Source organism: Podarcis gaigeae (genome assembly GCF_964106915.1).
Source record: "Podarcis gaigeae genome assembly, chromosome: 8".
In the NCBI taxonomy this organism is placed as follows: Eukaryota; Metazoa; Chordata; class Lepidosauria; order Squamata; family Lacertidae; genus Podarcis; species Podarcis gaigeae.
This window is the reverse complement of record NC_139684.1, coordinates 43,645,236-43,658,850: the sequence shown is the minus strand read 5'-3', so window position 1 is coordinate 43,658,850 and position 13,615 is coordinate 43,645,236. Positions and strand designations below refer to the sequence as shown.

Sequence of the window (13,615 nt, the reverse complement as noted above, 5' to 3'; positions counted from 1 at the left end):
AATATTTTGTTTTGGGCTGGCACTTAGTGTTTACTGTCAAGAAAGGAGTGGTTTGGACTGTGGGTATTTGGTTAGAAAAAGGAATGAGTTTTTGTAAGCGCTGACTATTGGTCTTAATTAGTTTTTACTAGTACTGTTACTTTAAAATATATGTGTTTTGCTATAAGAATGAGGACCTCATTTTGCCTTGCTCATGAGCTGTTAAGGGCCCCCATTGTGTCAGGGACTTTACAGCTTTGGGAAATCTGAGGCCTCTTTTTGCTTCACCGGGAGGTGCTTCAAGATCTACAATAAAGGCTTATTTTCCTCACACAGGAGGTCAACTATCTCTTGACAGCTGATTCCCCAGCCAAGGGGATCAATGCCCTTTGGCATTTCCTTTCATCCAACCACAGACTTCATGCTCTTTCACACATACAAGCCATTGAACCAAACCTAATTTTGCCATCACCCAGCATGGCCAAGGACTCTCAACATCATGGAAGACACTCTTGACTTGGTGCTTGTACTTTGGGCCAACATTTTATACCCTGCTTCTCTAACCTTCTCCTGGTCATTGCATTGTGAGAAATATACCAAGGCTTTCTGTAGGAACTCTTTCAGTAGATATGCACTTTTAAGAAGGCTTGATTTTTTGGGAGTTAGCAATAGCTCTCCGTTGTGGCTTGTAAGGATGCTCCGGGTGAGTTTGAAAGTTGCAGACACTGGACTGCTAGATTGGATGAGACGAAGAACCACAGAAATCCTCTCATTTGTAGCCCCCCCCCTCCCAATCTTCCTCAGTTACTCTCATGAGTTGAAGGCATTGTGGGGGCTACATTTCTGCACTGGCCCCTGCACAGAAACGACCCTTGACTCTGCCTTTGTAGGATCTGGGGGAGTCTCTGGGTGCCTCTATGCTCAGGTTTGTATGAGATGTCTGCCAGTTAGCCAGACTGACAGTTATTGAGCTTATTTCCCACAGAGGGTTTAGGATTAGTTTTATTAGTCTCTTATAGCAGAACCAACAAAGAGTCTTCTGGCACCTTAACAACTTAGAAATTTATTTTGGCATAAGCTTTTGTGAACTGCAGTTGGCTTCATCAGATGCACAAGGTGTTATCCTGAGTTACAGGTACAAACATACACAGCTCAGGAGTAGGAATTGTCAACAGTTAAGTCAGAAGGGAAGAAAATGCAGAAAAGTACAGAAATTGATTTTTATGTCATTTACACTGGCCATTCCCACAAAACCTAGTTACCACACAAACATTCTGGCACTGGTAATCCAATTAACACAGCCTATGCCTTAATAAGTGTGCTAGTCTGCAAAACAGACCATATTACCATTAAGAGACCATATTATGAAAGGGTGCTTGTTGGATTCAGGGCCTGAATGTAAGCCAAGCCCATCTGTCCCCCCAGCTTTTCAAACAGAAAGGGAAGAGGTGATTCCATTGCTGTGTCCAGATCCCTGTCCCTGGGCGTAATTTCAGCTGTAACAGGCTGCAAACTTGCAGAAATGGAAGTGACAAGATTCTGTGACGAGCTGGGCAAACTTCTCCCTTGTGGGCTGTTGCATTTTTTAATTTTTTTTTTTTTTTTTTTTTTTTTTTTTTGCATGACTGCTGTATTTCAGGAACAGTTCAAGCTGCCATCTTGCTGGCAGAGCCACTGCCAGTCAGTGTGGAAAATAGTGAGCCGAATGGACCAATAGTGTTAGGAAGCTTCTGATGTCTCATCTGGTCCAAGTCCAATAAATTGCAGGTGATGCTTCCAGGCTCCTTTTGCTTTCCTGATTGACAAGAGGCGTTTGGGCATAAAAGAGGTCTGAGGCCATATTCTTCTGCTCTTCCTCAGACCTAACTAGCGGATAGCCCAGTAACTTCAAGGCATCCTTACAGACCTCTTGCAGCTTTGCTATTTGGAGATAAGGAAGGGCCTTCCTCCAAGCCTGTGACACATTCACTGCATCCCTGGAGTCAACATCAAAGGCCTGCTTGCCAAGGCCCTGCCCATGGGTGATGTTGTGCACCCAGGACTGAAGGTTAGGAGAGAAGGGCAGTCCTGCAAAACTGTAGAGCTGAGCAGCTTTAGCCAAGGGATTGCTGGCAATATCTTCATACCGCACCAAGAGGTAGCGATCTTGGAAGGTGCTGGGAAGGGCCTGCCTGCCTTCAGTGTAAATCTCAACATGACTTTTGCAAATCTCCCGCATGGCAGCGTAGGGCTCGGTATCCATTGCATTCCTCTTGTGTCTCAGCACAATCCTCGTGTCCCGGGCCAGGCTACCTTCTGTGTTCTTGCGAGAGTGGAAAACGGCTCTGGGGTCACGGACCAGGTGGATGATTTTGAGGTTCAGGGAGGGGTCATTAAGGAGAGGATAGAGCACCTTGAGGTCAAAGATCCGGACCACCTTCAGGACAACATGGCTGTAAGACCTGCAGGCCTCTTCGACTTTGCTGAAGGGGGATTTCCTACAGAGCATCTTGCAGGCATGCTTGGAGATGAAGTCACTGCGCTGGAAGGAGTTGCACACTGGTGGGGAACACAGGGCCCGGCTGACCTCCCACTGGAAGAGTTCTGACACATTTCTCTTCTGTGGAAGGTAGGCATCGAAGACTGACATGTCGCACTTGAAGACTGACCGGATGAGGTCCCGCACTGCCATGTGCAGGACCTTGGCGCTGTTTTGGTACATGGTTGCCCAGATGTGCCAGGCTGGCTCCATCATGTAGAAGGCATCAGGGTGTTGGCTGAAGATCTGCCCGACGAAAGAAGACCCTGACCTCCAGGAGGAGAGGATGAGAATGTGCACCTGGGATGGCTCCTGCGCCAGGGGACATTTCCTGCCATGAAGCTGAAACCAGAAGGTGAGGGCAATGACGTGTATCGCCAAGATCACAAGAACTATTAACCTGGTCAGCTTCAGCATGGCAGCCCAAAGCCTTGAGGGAGGGTAAAGAGAGAGAAAGAGAACACATTTCAGAGAATTGAACCACTATGCTCCTAGGGCCAAGACCTTTCAACACCCATCCTGTATTCAGAACTGGAGAGCTGTTTGAGTGCTAACTGGAAAAGCACTTGTAGACAGGCTAAGTAAGGGCTGATCAAATCCATTGGTTTTGATCAGCTTGGACAACTCGGACAAATTCTGGCTTTTGCAAATAAGTTGGCCAGAACAGATAATGTTCTTAGGTCCATGATGTTTTCTAAATATACATGTGCATATTCAGCTGTCACTTTGAAAGGGTGTGTTGTCAGTCATATAAAGAAAGGTTAAATAGGAATTGTAGAGAAACAACTGACCTGATGGAAACCTGGGAATTGGGTATGGGCAGAAGACAAAATGGCAGGGGATATGGGTCTAGGCAGCTCCTGAGAGCCCCACTTCATAAAGATGTGCTCAAAACAACATATTGATGGTACTGCATCCCAAGCATCCTGATTAACCCATTATGGCACATCAACAAAAACCTTTCTCCACAATGCTGGAGGAGTGGCAGCAAAATGAGGACATTCTGCTATACATGGTGGCATTGCCCCTGGATCTGTGTGCTCTGGGCACGGATTCTTACTGAAATTGCAGGAATTATGAAGCAACCAGTAGATCCTGATCCCACTGTAGTCCTTTACTACCCTATTTTGTCATAGCTATCTCATGGTATTTCTCCTGGATCTTACCCGTCTGGAAATTGCTCATCAGTGGCAGTCTCAGGTTGGATGAAGTATGGCAAATTGCACTATCATAAAAGTAACACAGAAGCAGTAAAGAGGCAAGAACACAGAATTCTATGCAGAGCGGTGCAGGGCGACCATTTTGTTGACACGTGGTTTCTCTTCACAGCATATATGGGAGGGAGAACACAAGATGAGCCTTTGGGAAAGACCTTCTCCCACATTTATATCACTGCTATCCTTAGCAGGGAGTACTCCAAATTATTACGCTTAAACTATTTGAATTGCTCAGAAATTATTCATGGGCACCATGTTCATTTCACTGGTTTTGAAGAAACATACATACCGCTAGTTCCTGAACTGAGTGAGGAGTTGGCAGGGGAGGGGTCAGAGCTTGGCAGTCTCTGAGGTTTTTGGTGGGAGCTGTCTCAGAGACCAGGGGAGCAAATGCCTATAGCCACTAATGCTGCCACCCCCAAAGGGAAATCAGTGCCCTAATGCTTTTAAAATAGACATCCTTCTGGGAATTCCTTACCTGTGGGGTGGGGAGGGGGCTGCATTGTGGCATGCAGTGCCAATCCCACCATGTTGCTTGCATTATAGATGCCACCTGACCTTTTAAAAATGGGAATGCAGGGGGGAATTACAAGCTGGTTAGCATAATGTTGGTTCTGAGTAAACGGGTGGGAAGCATTATCAAAGATGAAATTATTAAGCAATATAGCACAGAACAGGTGCAAGAGGCACTTTTGGGAATCTAAGAATCTCTTATGAGCATCGCAAAATATCAGTGCCAAATAATAAAAACTGGTGAACCTCAGAATCAACAATAGGCAAGCACCTAAACACCCCCAACTGCAAATAAAGCATGTGTGCACGCACACGCATACGCACACACACTACATCCAAAAAACCTCACCAGAGACTCCTGAATCACTAAAGGCTTCTGAGCTGCCTCCAGAGAAGCAATAGACCTCCTATCTCAGCCCTTCAATCTCAGAAGCCAGTCTCGTGCAGCCAGGGCAAATTACGGTAATACCTAAGGCATCTGGGAAGGCAAGCTAGCTAGCTAGCAATGCCTCTTCTGCACAGATGAAAACATCCAATGTCAAGAAAGCAAAACCCCAGGTTGTTGGCAGCCTCAACACGGGAGCAGAAACAGAGCCTCTTGGACAGACGAACCATGCAAGGTGCTCCCTCCCCTTTCCACACACAAGTCAGTTTCACACACTGCCGGGTTAATTCCAAGAGGGGCAGCTGTGTCAGGACAAGCTGCAAGAGCATATTCTGCCCAATGAGCTCTCAGCAGTCCGGATCTGACACCTGGAATTTTAGGAAGGTCTATATGAATGCACCCACAATATTTTTGTGTGACTGGAAACAGTTCCCTCCCTGCTGCATCTTCCACTGGGCTCCCACCCTGTTACCCTCCCTTGGACTTCTCCTTCTGTGGCCACTGCATTCACCAGCTGCTTAAGCAGAAGACAGCCCAGGGCTGCACATCTGGTGGCCAGCGTATAGCTTCTCTGCAGTGAAGGAAGCAGCTGCCCTCTTTGCCTCTCATCTTCCAGGGGCCGTTGGGGCAACGCCTTCCATCTTGTGGGAAGAAGGGTGGGGTTTTATTTCACTAGTTAAGCAGGCAGTAAAATACCCTGCAACACACCCCTAGGCCCTTACCTCTGCTGTTCCTTATGCCAGATCCCTGGCAGAGTTTTCATCCGATAGGGATCACTTGTTAATGCAGGTCAGTGTCTCCCTCTTTGATCCTGGGCATCCAAGCAGCATGGCGGAAACAGACACATGCTCTCCCACTGGCAGGCGCACACTTTTCTCCCACAGAGCCTCCCATCTCACTCACCTCCTGTTGATCCAGGGGCCTCCTGGGGTCGCAAGCCCAGCTTCCTTGAGGAGCCACAAGCAACAGGAAGAGCTGGTTGTTCCCTGGCAGCAGATCAGCCCAGTCCTGCACTGCTGGGTGCTGTGTGGTGTGAAGGCTGCTGTCAGGAGGAAAGGAGGGAACTCCCAGGAGAGGCACCTGCTCCAACCTATGGAGGTGTGTGCTGAGAGGGCGGGTGTGGGAAGGAGCTATTCGGCCAGCACAGCTCTTCTGTGTGGAGGAAACAAAAGATGCCTGCAGGAAAGAGGGTTTGTATCCCAATCCCAGGGCAGTGTGACACAATGCCCTGAGGTGCTGCTGCCCACCCATGCCAGCCCAAAGCTTCACTGCAGCCTGGTGCAGCATCCAAGGCATGGCAGGCTCCCCTCTTGACTGCCACCACCAGAGACCCAGAGCCACCTGGCAAAAGAGATGTGACAGAGCTGCAAGACCACCTTCATGGCCAATGTCCACACCCTCTCTGGCAACTCTTGGTGCTCCTTCTCTCTGGGTCACAGACTTCCAAAAGAGCAGCTCCAGAGGGCGCTGCCCTACTGCTGCCCTCTGCCCAGGTGCTTCCCAGTAGGGTGGGAGCCTGGCAAGCTGCAAGGGCTGCTACATTGAGATCCAGGGAAAGGCCGTGCCTCTTGTTCCCTGGAGAGGTAACCTTGCTGCTGGGCATTTGCCTGTGGGTCTGTGCATGCAGTGGCGTAGCGTGGGTTGTCAGCACCCGGGGCAAGGCAAGTAATTTGCGCCCCCTAACCCATGGATTTGTGCCCCCTAACCCTAACCCCCAGATGATGCGCCCGGTGCGGCCGGGCCCCGCCTGCACCCCCACGCTACGCCACTGTGTGCATGGGCAGAGAAATGCAGAAAGGGGGAGCACTACATAGGCCAGTGCTCACTGGTTGGGTAACTTGGTACTATAGTCCAAAATGCTAGGAAACATAGATGCTAAGAAGCTTTCCTTGTCCCCCTTCCCTCTTTGACTCTTGTGATCTCTTTTATGTGGGCATGCCTCGCCCTTTGATCTAGCAGAGTCTGCATAAGGCAGGAGAAGGCTTGGCCTTGGAGGGAGAAGGATGGGCAAGGGAAGGGGCAGGAAAAGTGAGCAGCCCCTGAACTGGCATCAGCCAGAAGCTTCTATAGGAAGATTAAATCTGACTCTGCAGGGATCTGGCACACCCTGTAAACCAAACCCTTCCTGCTAAGACACCAGTCTCCGTCCAACGGTAACCTTCTGCTGGGAGACTGGAAAGCAGCCAGGCCTGCTCCAGGAGGCTGAGAGCCCAGGGGTGGCTGAATGGGCAGGGATGGATGGGCAGAAAGGGCCGGGCTCCTTCTACTGCCAAGAACAAAGGCTGAGGCTTCCTCTCCGCACTTGGGCTTTTGTTCTTGTTCAGCCATCCGGCTGGTGGCTACTGATGTAGGACAGGCATCCGCATTGCCTAAGGATTTGCCCACACTTTGTTTGTCCTGTGCCTAAAAGGTGTGTCCAATAGGTTTTCATCATCATCATCAAACCTTTTATTGGCATGGCATACAAACATCCATAGCAAATTAGTACAGAATTACCGCCTTCCCAGTGACACAAAACATTTGTCAGATGAAAGAGGCAGAGCAGTCTAACATTACATGTCTAGGTCTCCAGGGAGATCAGACGTCTGCAATGTGTTTCGACAACAAAAACCAGATAAAGATATTTAGCCACTGACTTGGTGAGCTCCTGATTATTCCCCCAAAATAGAAAATATATGACCTCTAACTCTGGTTTCCATTTGGGGATGCAGAGTTGATCTAGGAACTGCTGGCGGAGACCAACATATAATTTACATTTAAGAACCATATGTGTAAGAGTTTCCACATGATGGTCTTCACATGGGCAAATTCTTTCTCCTTCCACCATTCTCAAGAACCTTCCTCATAGGAGGTTTGAAGAATTTGAATTAAACCTGGCCAGCAAAAAAGCTCTTCTTTCTTGAGGATTAAGCAAAAATTCAAGATAATTGTGGTTAATTTCATGTGCCCAAGAAAGTTGAAAGTTAAGAGGGGAGCATGTTTTCTCTGCTGCTGCTGTTAGTTCCTGGCATTCAATGTCCCACAATCTAGTTTTTATTATAGCCTTGGCAGATGGTGGAGACATTGATTGCAAAGATTCCACTGACAGCCCAAGTTGCTGTACCTTTATGTTAAACCGTTGTAGCCCTGGGGAAAGAAAGGGATCTAGCAAAACATCACTAAGGAGAGTGTCTTTATCTGTTGTGAGGCTGATGTTTAACCAGCATGTAAGAAATCTCGCCCAGCTATGGTCTCTATCTTGTGTTGACCTCCCTCTAGACACAAGGCTGCAAAGGCTACACAACGTGGGACGGCAAAATTCTTAAAAAGGAAAGCTGCCTGCACTCGTTCTACCCTGGCAGCCAGACTGGAATGCCATAGAGCAATTGAGCTATAACTTTGGCGCTGAAGACCTTGAGGGCAGAGGGGATATGTGAATTACCTCTTGTTATAAAGAAATGCATTATGGCCTGCATAGACATCTTACTGGCGTTCACTGCCGTTGCACGGTGCGAGGACCATAGTAGCCCATTATGGAATGTGATTCCCTGGTAGTTGAATTCGAATACCTGCTGGATGTGTTTTCCACCAAATACCCAGCTATAGCTTTTGCATGAATTCCCCAAAACCATTATTTTGCTTTAATCAAAGTTCATGCATAATTTCATTCTGGACTGATAGTCAATACAGTAATTTTACAAACGTTTTAGCCCAATTCTTGTCTGTGAAAGCAAAATCATATCATCTGCGTATAGAAGGATGGGAATACTTGATGCGTTGAGTTTTGGGCAGTGGGCATCCACCTGTTTTAGTAAAGAAGCGAGGTCCTTAAGAAAAAGATTAAAAAGAGAGAGAGCGAGTACACAGCCCTTTATACCTCTGTTTACAACGACAGGATCTGTCATTACATTCCCTGGTGTTGTTCTTATGCGACAGGTGTTCTTTGTGTAAAGCTTTTTGATCAAGTAAAGTAATCTAGGTTCTAGGCCCATTGTCTCCAGTTTGGACCATAACAGCCCCCTGTTGACAGTGTCAAAAGCAGCCTTGATATCAAGGAAGGCCACATAAAGACATTCTTTATGAAGTCGCTTTATTTAGCAACTTCATAAAGAATGTCGCTTGTACTTAGTGGCTAAATGAAATAACACCAAACAGTTGTGTAAAGTAGATTTCCCCGGCCTGAACCCTGCCTGCTCTGGACCTATGATGTTATTCTCATCAAGCCAGGTAGTTAGTTTATTTAACTGATGTTTAGCATACAATTTCCCAATGTTTGACAGTAGACTTGTTGGTCGATAATTAGATGGCAGCTTTTTGTCACCCTTTTTAAAGATTGGGATAATTATAGATTGCTGCCATGAGTTTGGTATGATACCAGATCTATCTATCATAGTGAATAGTTCCGCTAGTATCGGAGCCCACCACTCTGGCTTGGCTTTGATCAATTCAGATGGAATAGCATCAGGCCGGCAGCCTTTCCTGCTTTCATCTGGTCAATTAGAGTTATAACTTTGGTGATGGAGACAGGGGCCCACTCATCCACGAAAGTAAAATTGGCATGGTCCTGACTATCAGGTGGAATACAGTCATTGAAGAAAACCGCCTTAAAATGCTCTACCCATGACAATGATGGAATCAACGTCAGCGAATCATCCTGTGTCTGTGGGGAGTCTGCTACAGCCTCCCAAAATTTCTTATGATCTTTCTTTAGGATGGTTGAGAGTAGCATATCCCAACATGCCTGACTATATATTATCCGGCTGAGCTGGATAGTTTCCCTAAGTTGTCGAGATCTGGAGAAGTAAATGTCAGGCAATCGAGAGCTGCCTGTCTCTCTGAACTCTCTATAGGTTCTCCTGACCTCAGTTTTAATTGCTATGATTTCTTTGTCAGTCCAATCGTCAATCCCCCTCTTCTTTGGTGGCCTCTGCAAGTGTAAATGAGACAGTTCTTAAAGTGTCAATAAATTCCTCAAATCGAGTGACTCCAACAACAGAGGAAAGTTCACCTTTCTCTACCGAAAACAAATGAATCACATGGTCAAAATTCACCAAGCTTTGGAAAAGAGATAGTGTATGCTCGTTAACTTGTATCCTTGCGTGCTGGAGACTCGGTTCCTGGGGGGATGGATTAATTAACTGTTCTGACTTCCTCGATGGAAAGACAAGTTTGCGATGTAGAGGGAGATGGTCACTGAGCATAGGATCACCTATGTAAAACTCAGCCACATAGGGCATCAAATTAGTGGGTATCAGAATATAGTCCACCATACTATTTCCCTGCAGGGAGATATAGGTAAAATTCCCAGAGCCTTCCCAATCAGTTAGCCAATTGAGCCACGTCAGGGCCCTGGTGGTGGTCAGCTTGGTGAGTCGCGGACCAGCCAAATTAATTACTGGGAGCTATGTTCCCAAACGCGGGTGGCGCTGTGGGTAAAACGTCAGCGCCTAGGACTTGCCGATCGTCAGGTCGGAGGTTCGAATCCCCGCGGTGGGGTGTGCTCCCGCTGCTCGGTCCCAGCGCCTGCCAACCTAGCAGTTCGAAAGCACCCCCGGGTGTAAGTAGATAAATAGGGACCGCTTACTGGCAGGAAGGTAAACGGCGTTTCCGTGTGCTGTGCTGGTTCGCCAGATGCAGCTTGTCATGCTGGCCACGTGACCCAGAAGTGTCCTCGGACAGTGCTGGCCCCTGACCTCTTAAGTGAGATGGGCGCACAACCCTAGAGTCGGACACGACTGGGCCGTACGGGCAGGGGTACCTTTACCTTTACCTATGTTCCCAAAAACAGAAGTCTGGAAGAACAGAGGTATCCAAGATCTCCCATGCTTTTGTATACACTTCCCACCCTTGGCCTAGGTTTTCCACTAGGCCCATGCTTTCTAGGCAGAGGTCTGAGTATTTTTTCTATTTGACCTGCTGCTTTCCCTGAGAAAACCCACTGTTTCAGAGCTGAATCGGAGTAAACATCAACCTGAAGAAAACCCAGTTGCCATTTGCTATGATTCAGTGGTAAAGAACAGGTTTCCCTGCGGGTAAGTGGTGGAGCAAGCAGAAGTGTGGACGAGCTCACAGTGGGTGAGCTCATGGTGGGGCGTTGGACAAAATGACCCAATGGTTTTCTTCCAGTCCTGACGCTTGACAAAATTCCTCCTCTAACTGTGATATTTGCGAAACGGATTATCTGACATTACTGGCTTTGTGAACACAAAGTACAGGAAGATTAACTTCTTGGATCAAATGACAGAAAAAGAGATTAGCGCAAAGCTAGGGACCCAAATACAAGCAAATTGGTGAGAGGAGAATGAATAAAATCTTCAACGGCTGCTGCTTGGGGAGAGCTATCCGTAAGGGTAAGCTTCTCTGGGCAGCTTCATGGATGGTGGATGAAATACACTTGGAGTCGAGTGTGAATTTCATGCTCTTTATTCAGCTCATAGTAGCAATGAATGAAACTTTCCCCAAAATGTCTAGCTATATATACATTATTTACACAATGGGCCCCGCATGATTAGCTGATTCCAGGCTGCTCCTGTAGGCCAATCAGGTTGCGGATTCACCTCCTCCAGAAGCCTGATTGGCTGCTTCTGCAGGCCAATCAGGTTGCTGATTCACTTCCACCTGGAGCTGGATTGGGTGGCTCCTGTGGACCAATCAGACTGCTGTATTCTGGATCCTATTGTTCTAGGATTCAGCTCAGTACATAACAATGGAAAAGCTTCCACAGTGCTCCCCATCTTGATGCCCTCAAGTGAAACCAGAATCTCACTGCATCCCAGTGGCATCATGTGGGGGGCAACAGTGGCCATGGCCCCGGGCGCAGAATTCTGAAGGGGAGCAGCCCAGCTCCCCTACAACAGGCTACCTTGCCAAGGCTGTACGGCTGCCACCTTCCAGACCTGTGAGGAGGTGAGCCACGCCCAGGCCTCCATCTCCTTGCAGCTGGCAAAGGGTCACCAACCCCCTCCCACCAGAGGGAGCTCAGACTTTTTCCAGTCTGCACCTGTCCTTCCCCGGGGTCTTCCTCCCAGCATGTACTTTTGGAAGAGGCATGTACCCTGCAGTGGGAATGCAGAGAGGAGAGCCACCCGTTCGCCTGGAACCCGCTGGTGCTCGTCCTCACGTTGCATGACCAAGAGGCGGCGGCTGAAGAAGGGTTGGGCTTGGCACCTCAGTCTGCTCTCCTTCACCCTGCTCCTAGACCTGCTGCAGCTGTGGCTCCAGCACTGCTGGGATGCCACCAAGCGGGACCTCACTGAGCTGAGAGGGCAAACATGGTGACCATCCAACGACCTCTGCAAGGAGTGGGTGCCATAGGGGTGCAGCAAATGAAGTCCACTTGTTGCCTCCAGTGTGATGCCCACAATGAGGTTAGGAGGAGTCTTTCTTGCCTTGCCCCAAGTGCTGGCAACATGTGGTACGCCACTGCTGCATCCCAAGGAGGTTGCCTACCAGGGCTGGGCTCTTCCCTCAGGCCCAAATCAGCCCTCATCTCACCCAGCACCAGACAGGATATGCAAGGGCCCTTGGCAGTTTACCCAGGAATTTTCTCTTGCCATCAAAGGGCCAGGAGAGGCAGAAGAACAGCCCAGAAGTGACTCTAGAGAGCCAGAAATGTCGGAATGGAGAGGAACGCAGTGCGATTGGACTGGGCTGCTTTGCAGTGCTGGAAGAAGCAGGAGAAGAGCAGCCTCTGTGCCAAGCCGGTGGGAAGGTCCTGTGCCAGGGCTTAAGAGAGATTCCTGCTAATGTTTGATGGAGCCGAGTTATATGTTATTTGCCAGGGAGTGCCACCAGAGCCCCTGAATAAAATACGTCAACATATAAAAAAGCACATAAAGAGTTATAAACTGACTCAGTGATTACAGCTGTCAGTAAAATATGACCTTTTGTAAGAATATTGTCTTCTTTTAAACAGGAAGTTTCTCTTAGGAGGAAAGACTGTAGCTCTGTGGCAGAGCAGCTGCTTGGCATTCAGAAGCTGTGCCACATTCAAACACAACACACCTTCCCCAGCAGCATCGCCAGATATGGCTGGGAATGTCCTCTTTTTGAAACCCTGGAGAGCCACACTCAGTCAGTGTAGGCAACTGAGCTAGACACTGTGTACAGGGCAGCTTCCTATGTCACTGTAAAAGAAATGCAGAGAGGGGAAAATGCAAAGATCCCTTAACCTTTTTATTAGCAGGAGGAAGGGGAACCTTTGTGACTCCATGGGCTAGATCCTTATCCAGATCAGCTTCACAGGCCAAATTTGGTGGGGTGGGAGCACCAACTTGTCAATCACAGGATGGCACAACAAAGTCATGTGCAAGGTACTTGGAAGTCCCAAAATCAGGATGTCAAAGTGCTTCCAAAAGAGATGGTTTCTTTTCTCATCCTAGCAGGTGTAACTATAGATCCCCCGCTAAAATGCTGGTTTAAAAATCCATCCGTTTCAGTACGAGATTCTGATGCACACACTTTCCTGATTCAGGAATGAGTGTGTCTCAGAACTTCCTGCTAAAAAAGAGAGGGTTGCTGTAGTTTTAGCAGGGGATCCTATGCAAGTTTGCATAGAAACTTCTGCTAAAACAGAGCAGGGGGGAGGCCTCTGTTTTAGCAGGAGGTTGCAGTACAAACCATTTCCTGAATCAGCTGGTGAGTGGAGATTAAGTCCTGCTCAATTTGGCTGTTCACTGCTGGAAATGGGTGCTCAGTCAACACAAGAGATTCCACCCAACCACCTTTTTTGCCATTGCAGGCCCAGTTCACTGAGAAAACGATTACACTAGACCAGTTTGCATTCTGCTTTAGATTAACTTTCCCATAATAATTGATTAAATATAATAATATCCCCATCTCCAGAGAGGCGAACTTGCCCATGCTAGGTTGCAGGGCTAATAAAGGTAAAGGGACCCCTGACCATTAGGTCCAGTCGTGACCGACTCTGGGGCTGAGGTGCTCATCTCACTTTATTGGCCGAGGGAGCTGGCGTACAGCTCCCGGGGCATGGGGCCAGCATGACTAAGCCACTTCTGGCAAACC

At 48.1% G+C, this 13,615-nt stretch overlaps 1 protein-coding gene across 1 annotated transcript; it reads right to left on the bottom strand.

Moving 5' to 3' along the window:
- Positions 1 to 1,631: 1,631 nt before the first annotated feature.
- On the bottom strand, positions 1,632 to 5,645 carry LOC310850154 (carbohydrate sulfotransferase 4-like). Its single transcript, XM_083751270.1, has 2 exons — positions 5,516 to 5,645; positions 1,632 to 2,927 (listed from the first exon to the last, which is right to left on the bottom strand). Exon 2 carries the CDS (start codon positions 2,912 to 2,914, stop codon positions 1,718 to 1,720), a length of 1,197 nt encoding a protein of 398 aa, XP_083607396.1. The 5' UTR covers positions 2,915 to 2,927; positions 5,516 to 5,645; the 3' UTR covers positions 1,632 to 1,717.
- Positions 5,646 to 13,615: the final 7,970 nt, after the last annotated feature.

Bases quoted from the DNA above. Each gene is read 5' to 3' on its own strand.
- LOC310850154 (XM_083751270.1), bottom strand. From the start codon at position 2,914: ATGCTGAAGCTGACCAGGTTAATAGTTCTTGTGATCTTGGCGATACAC.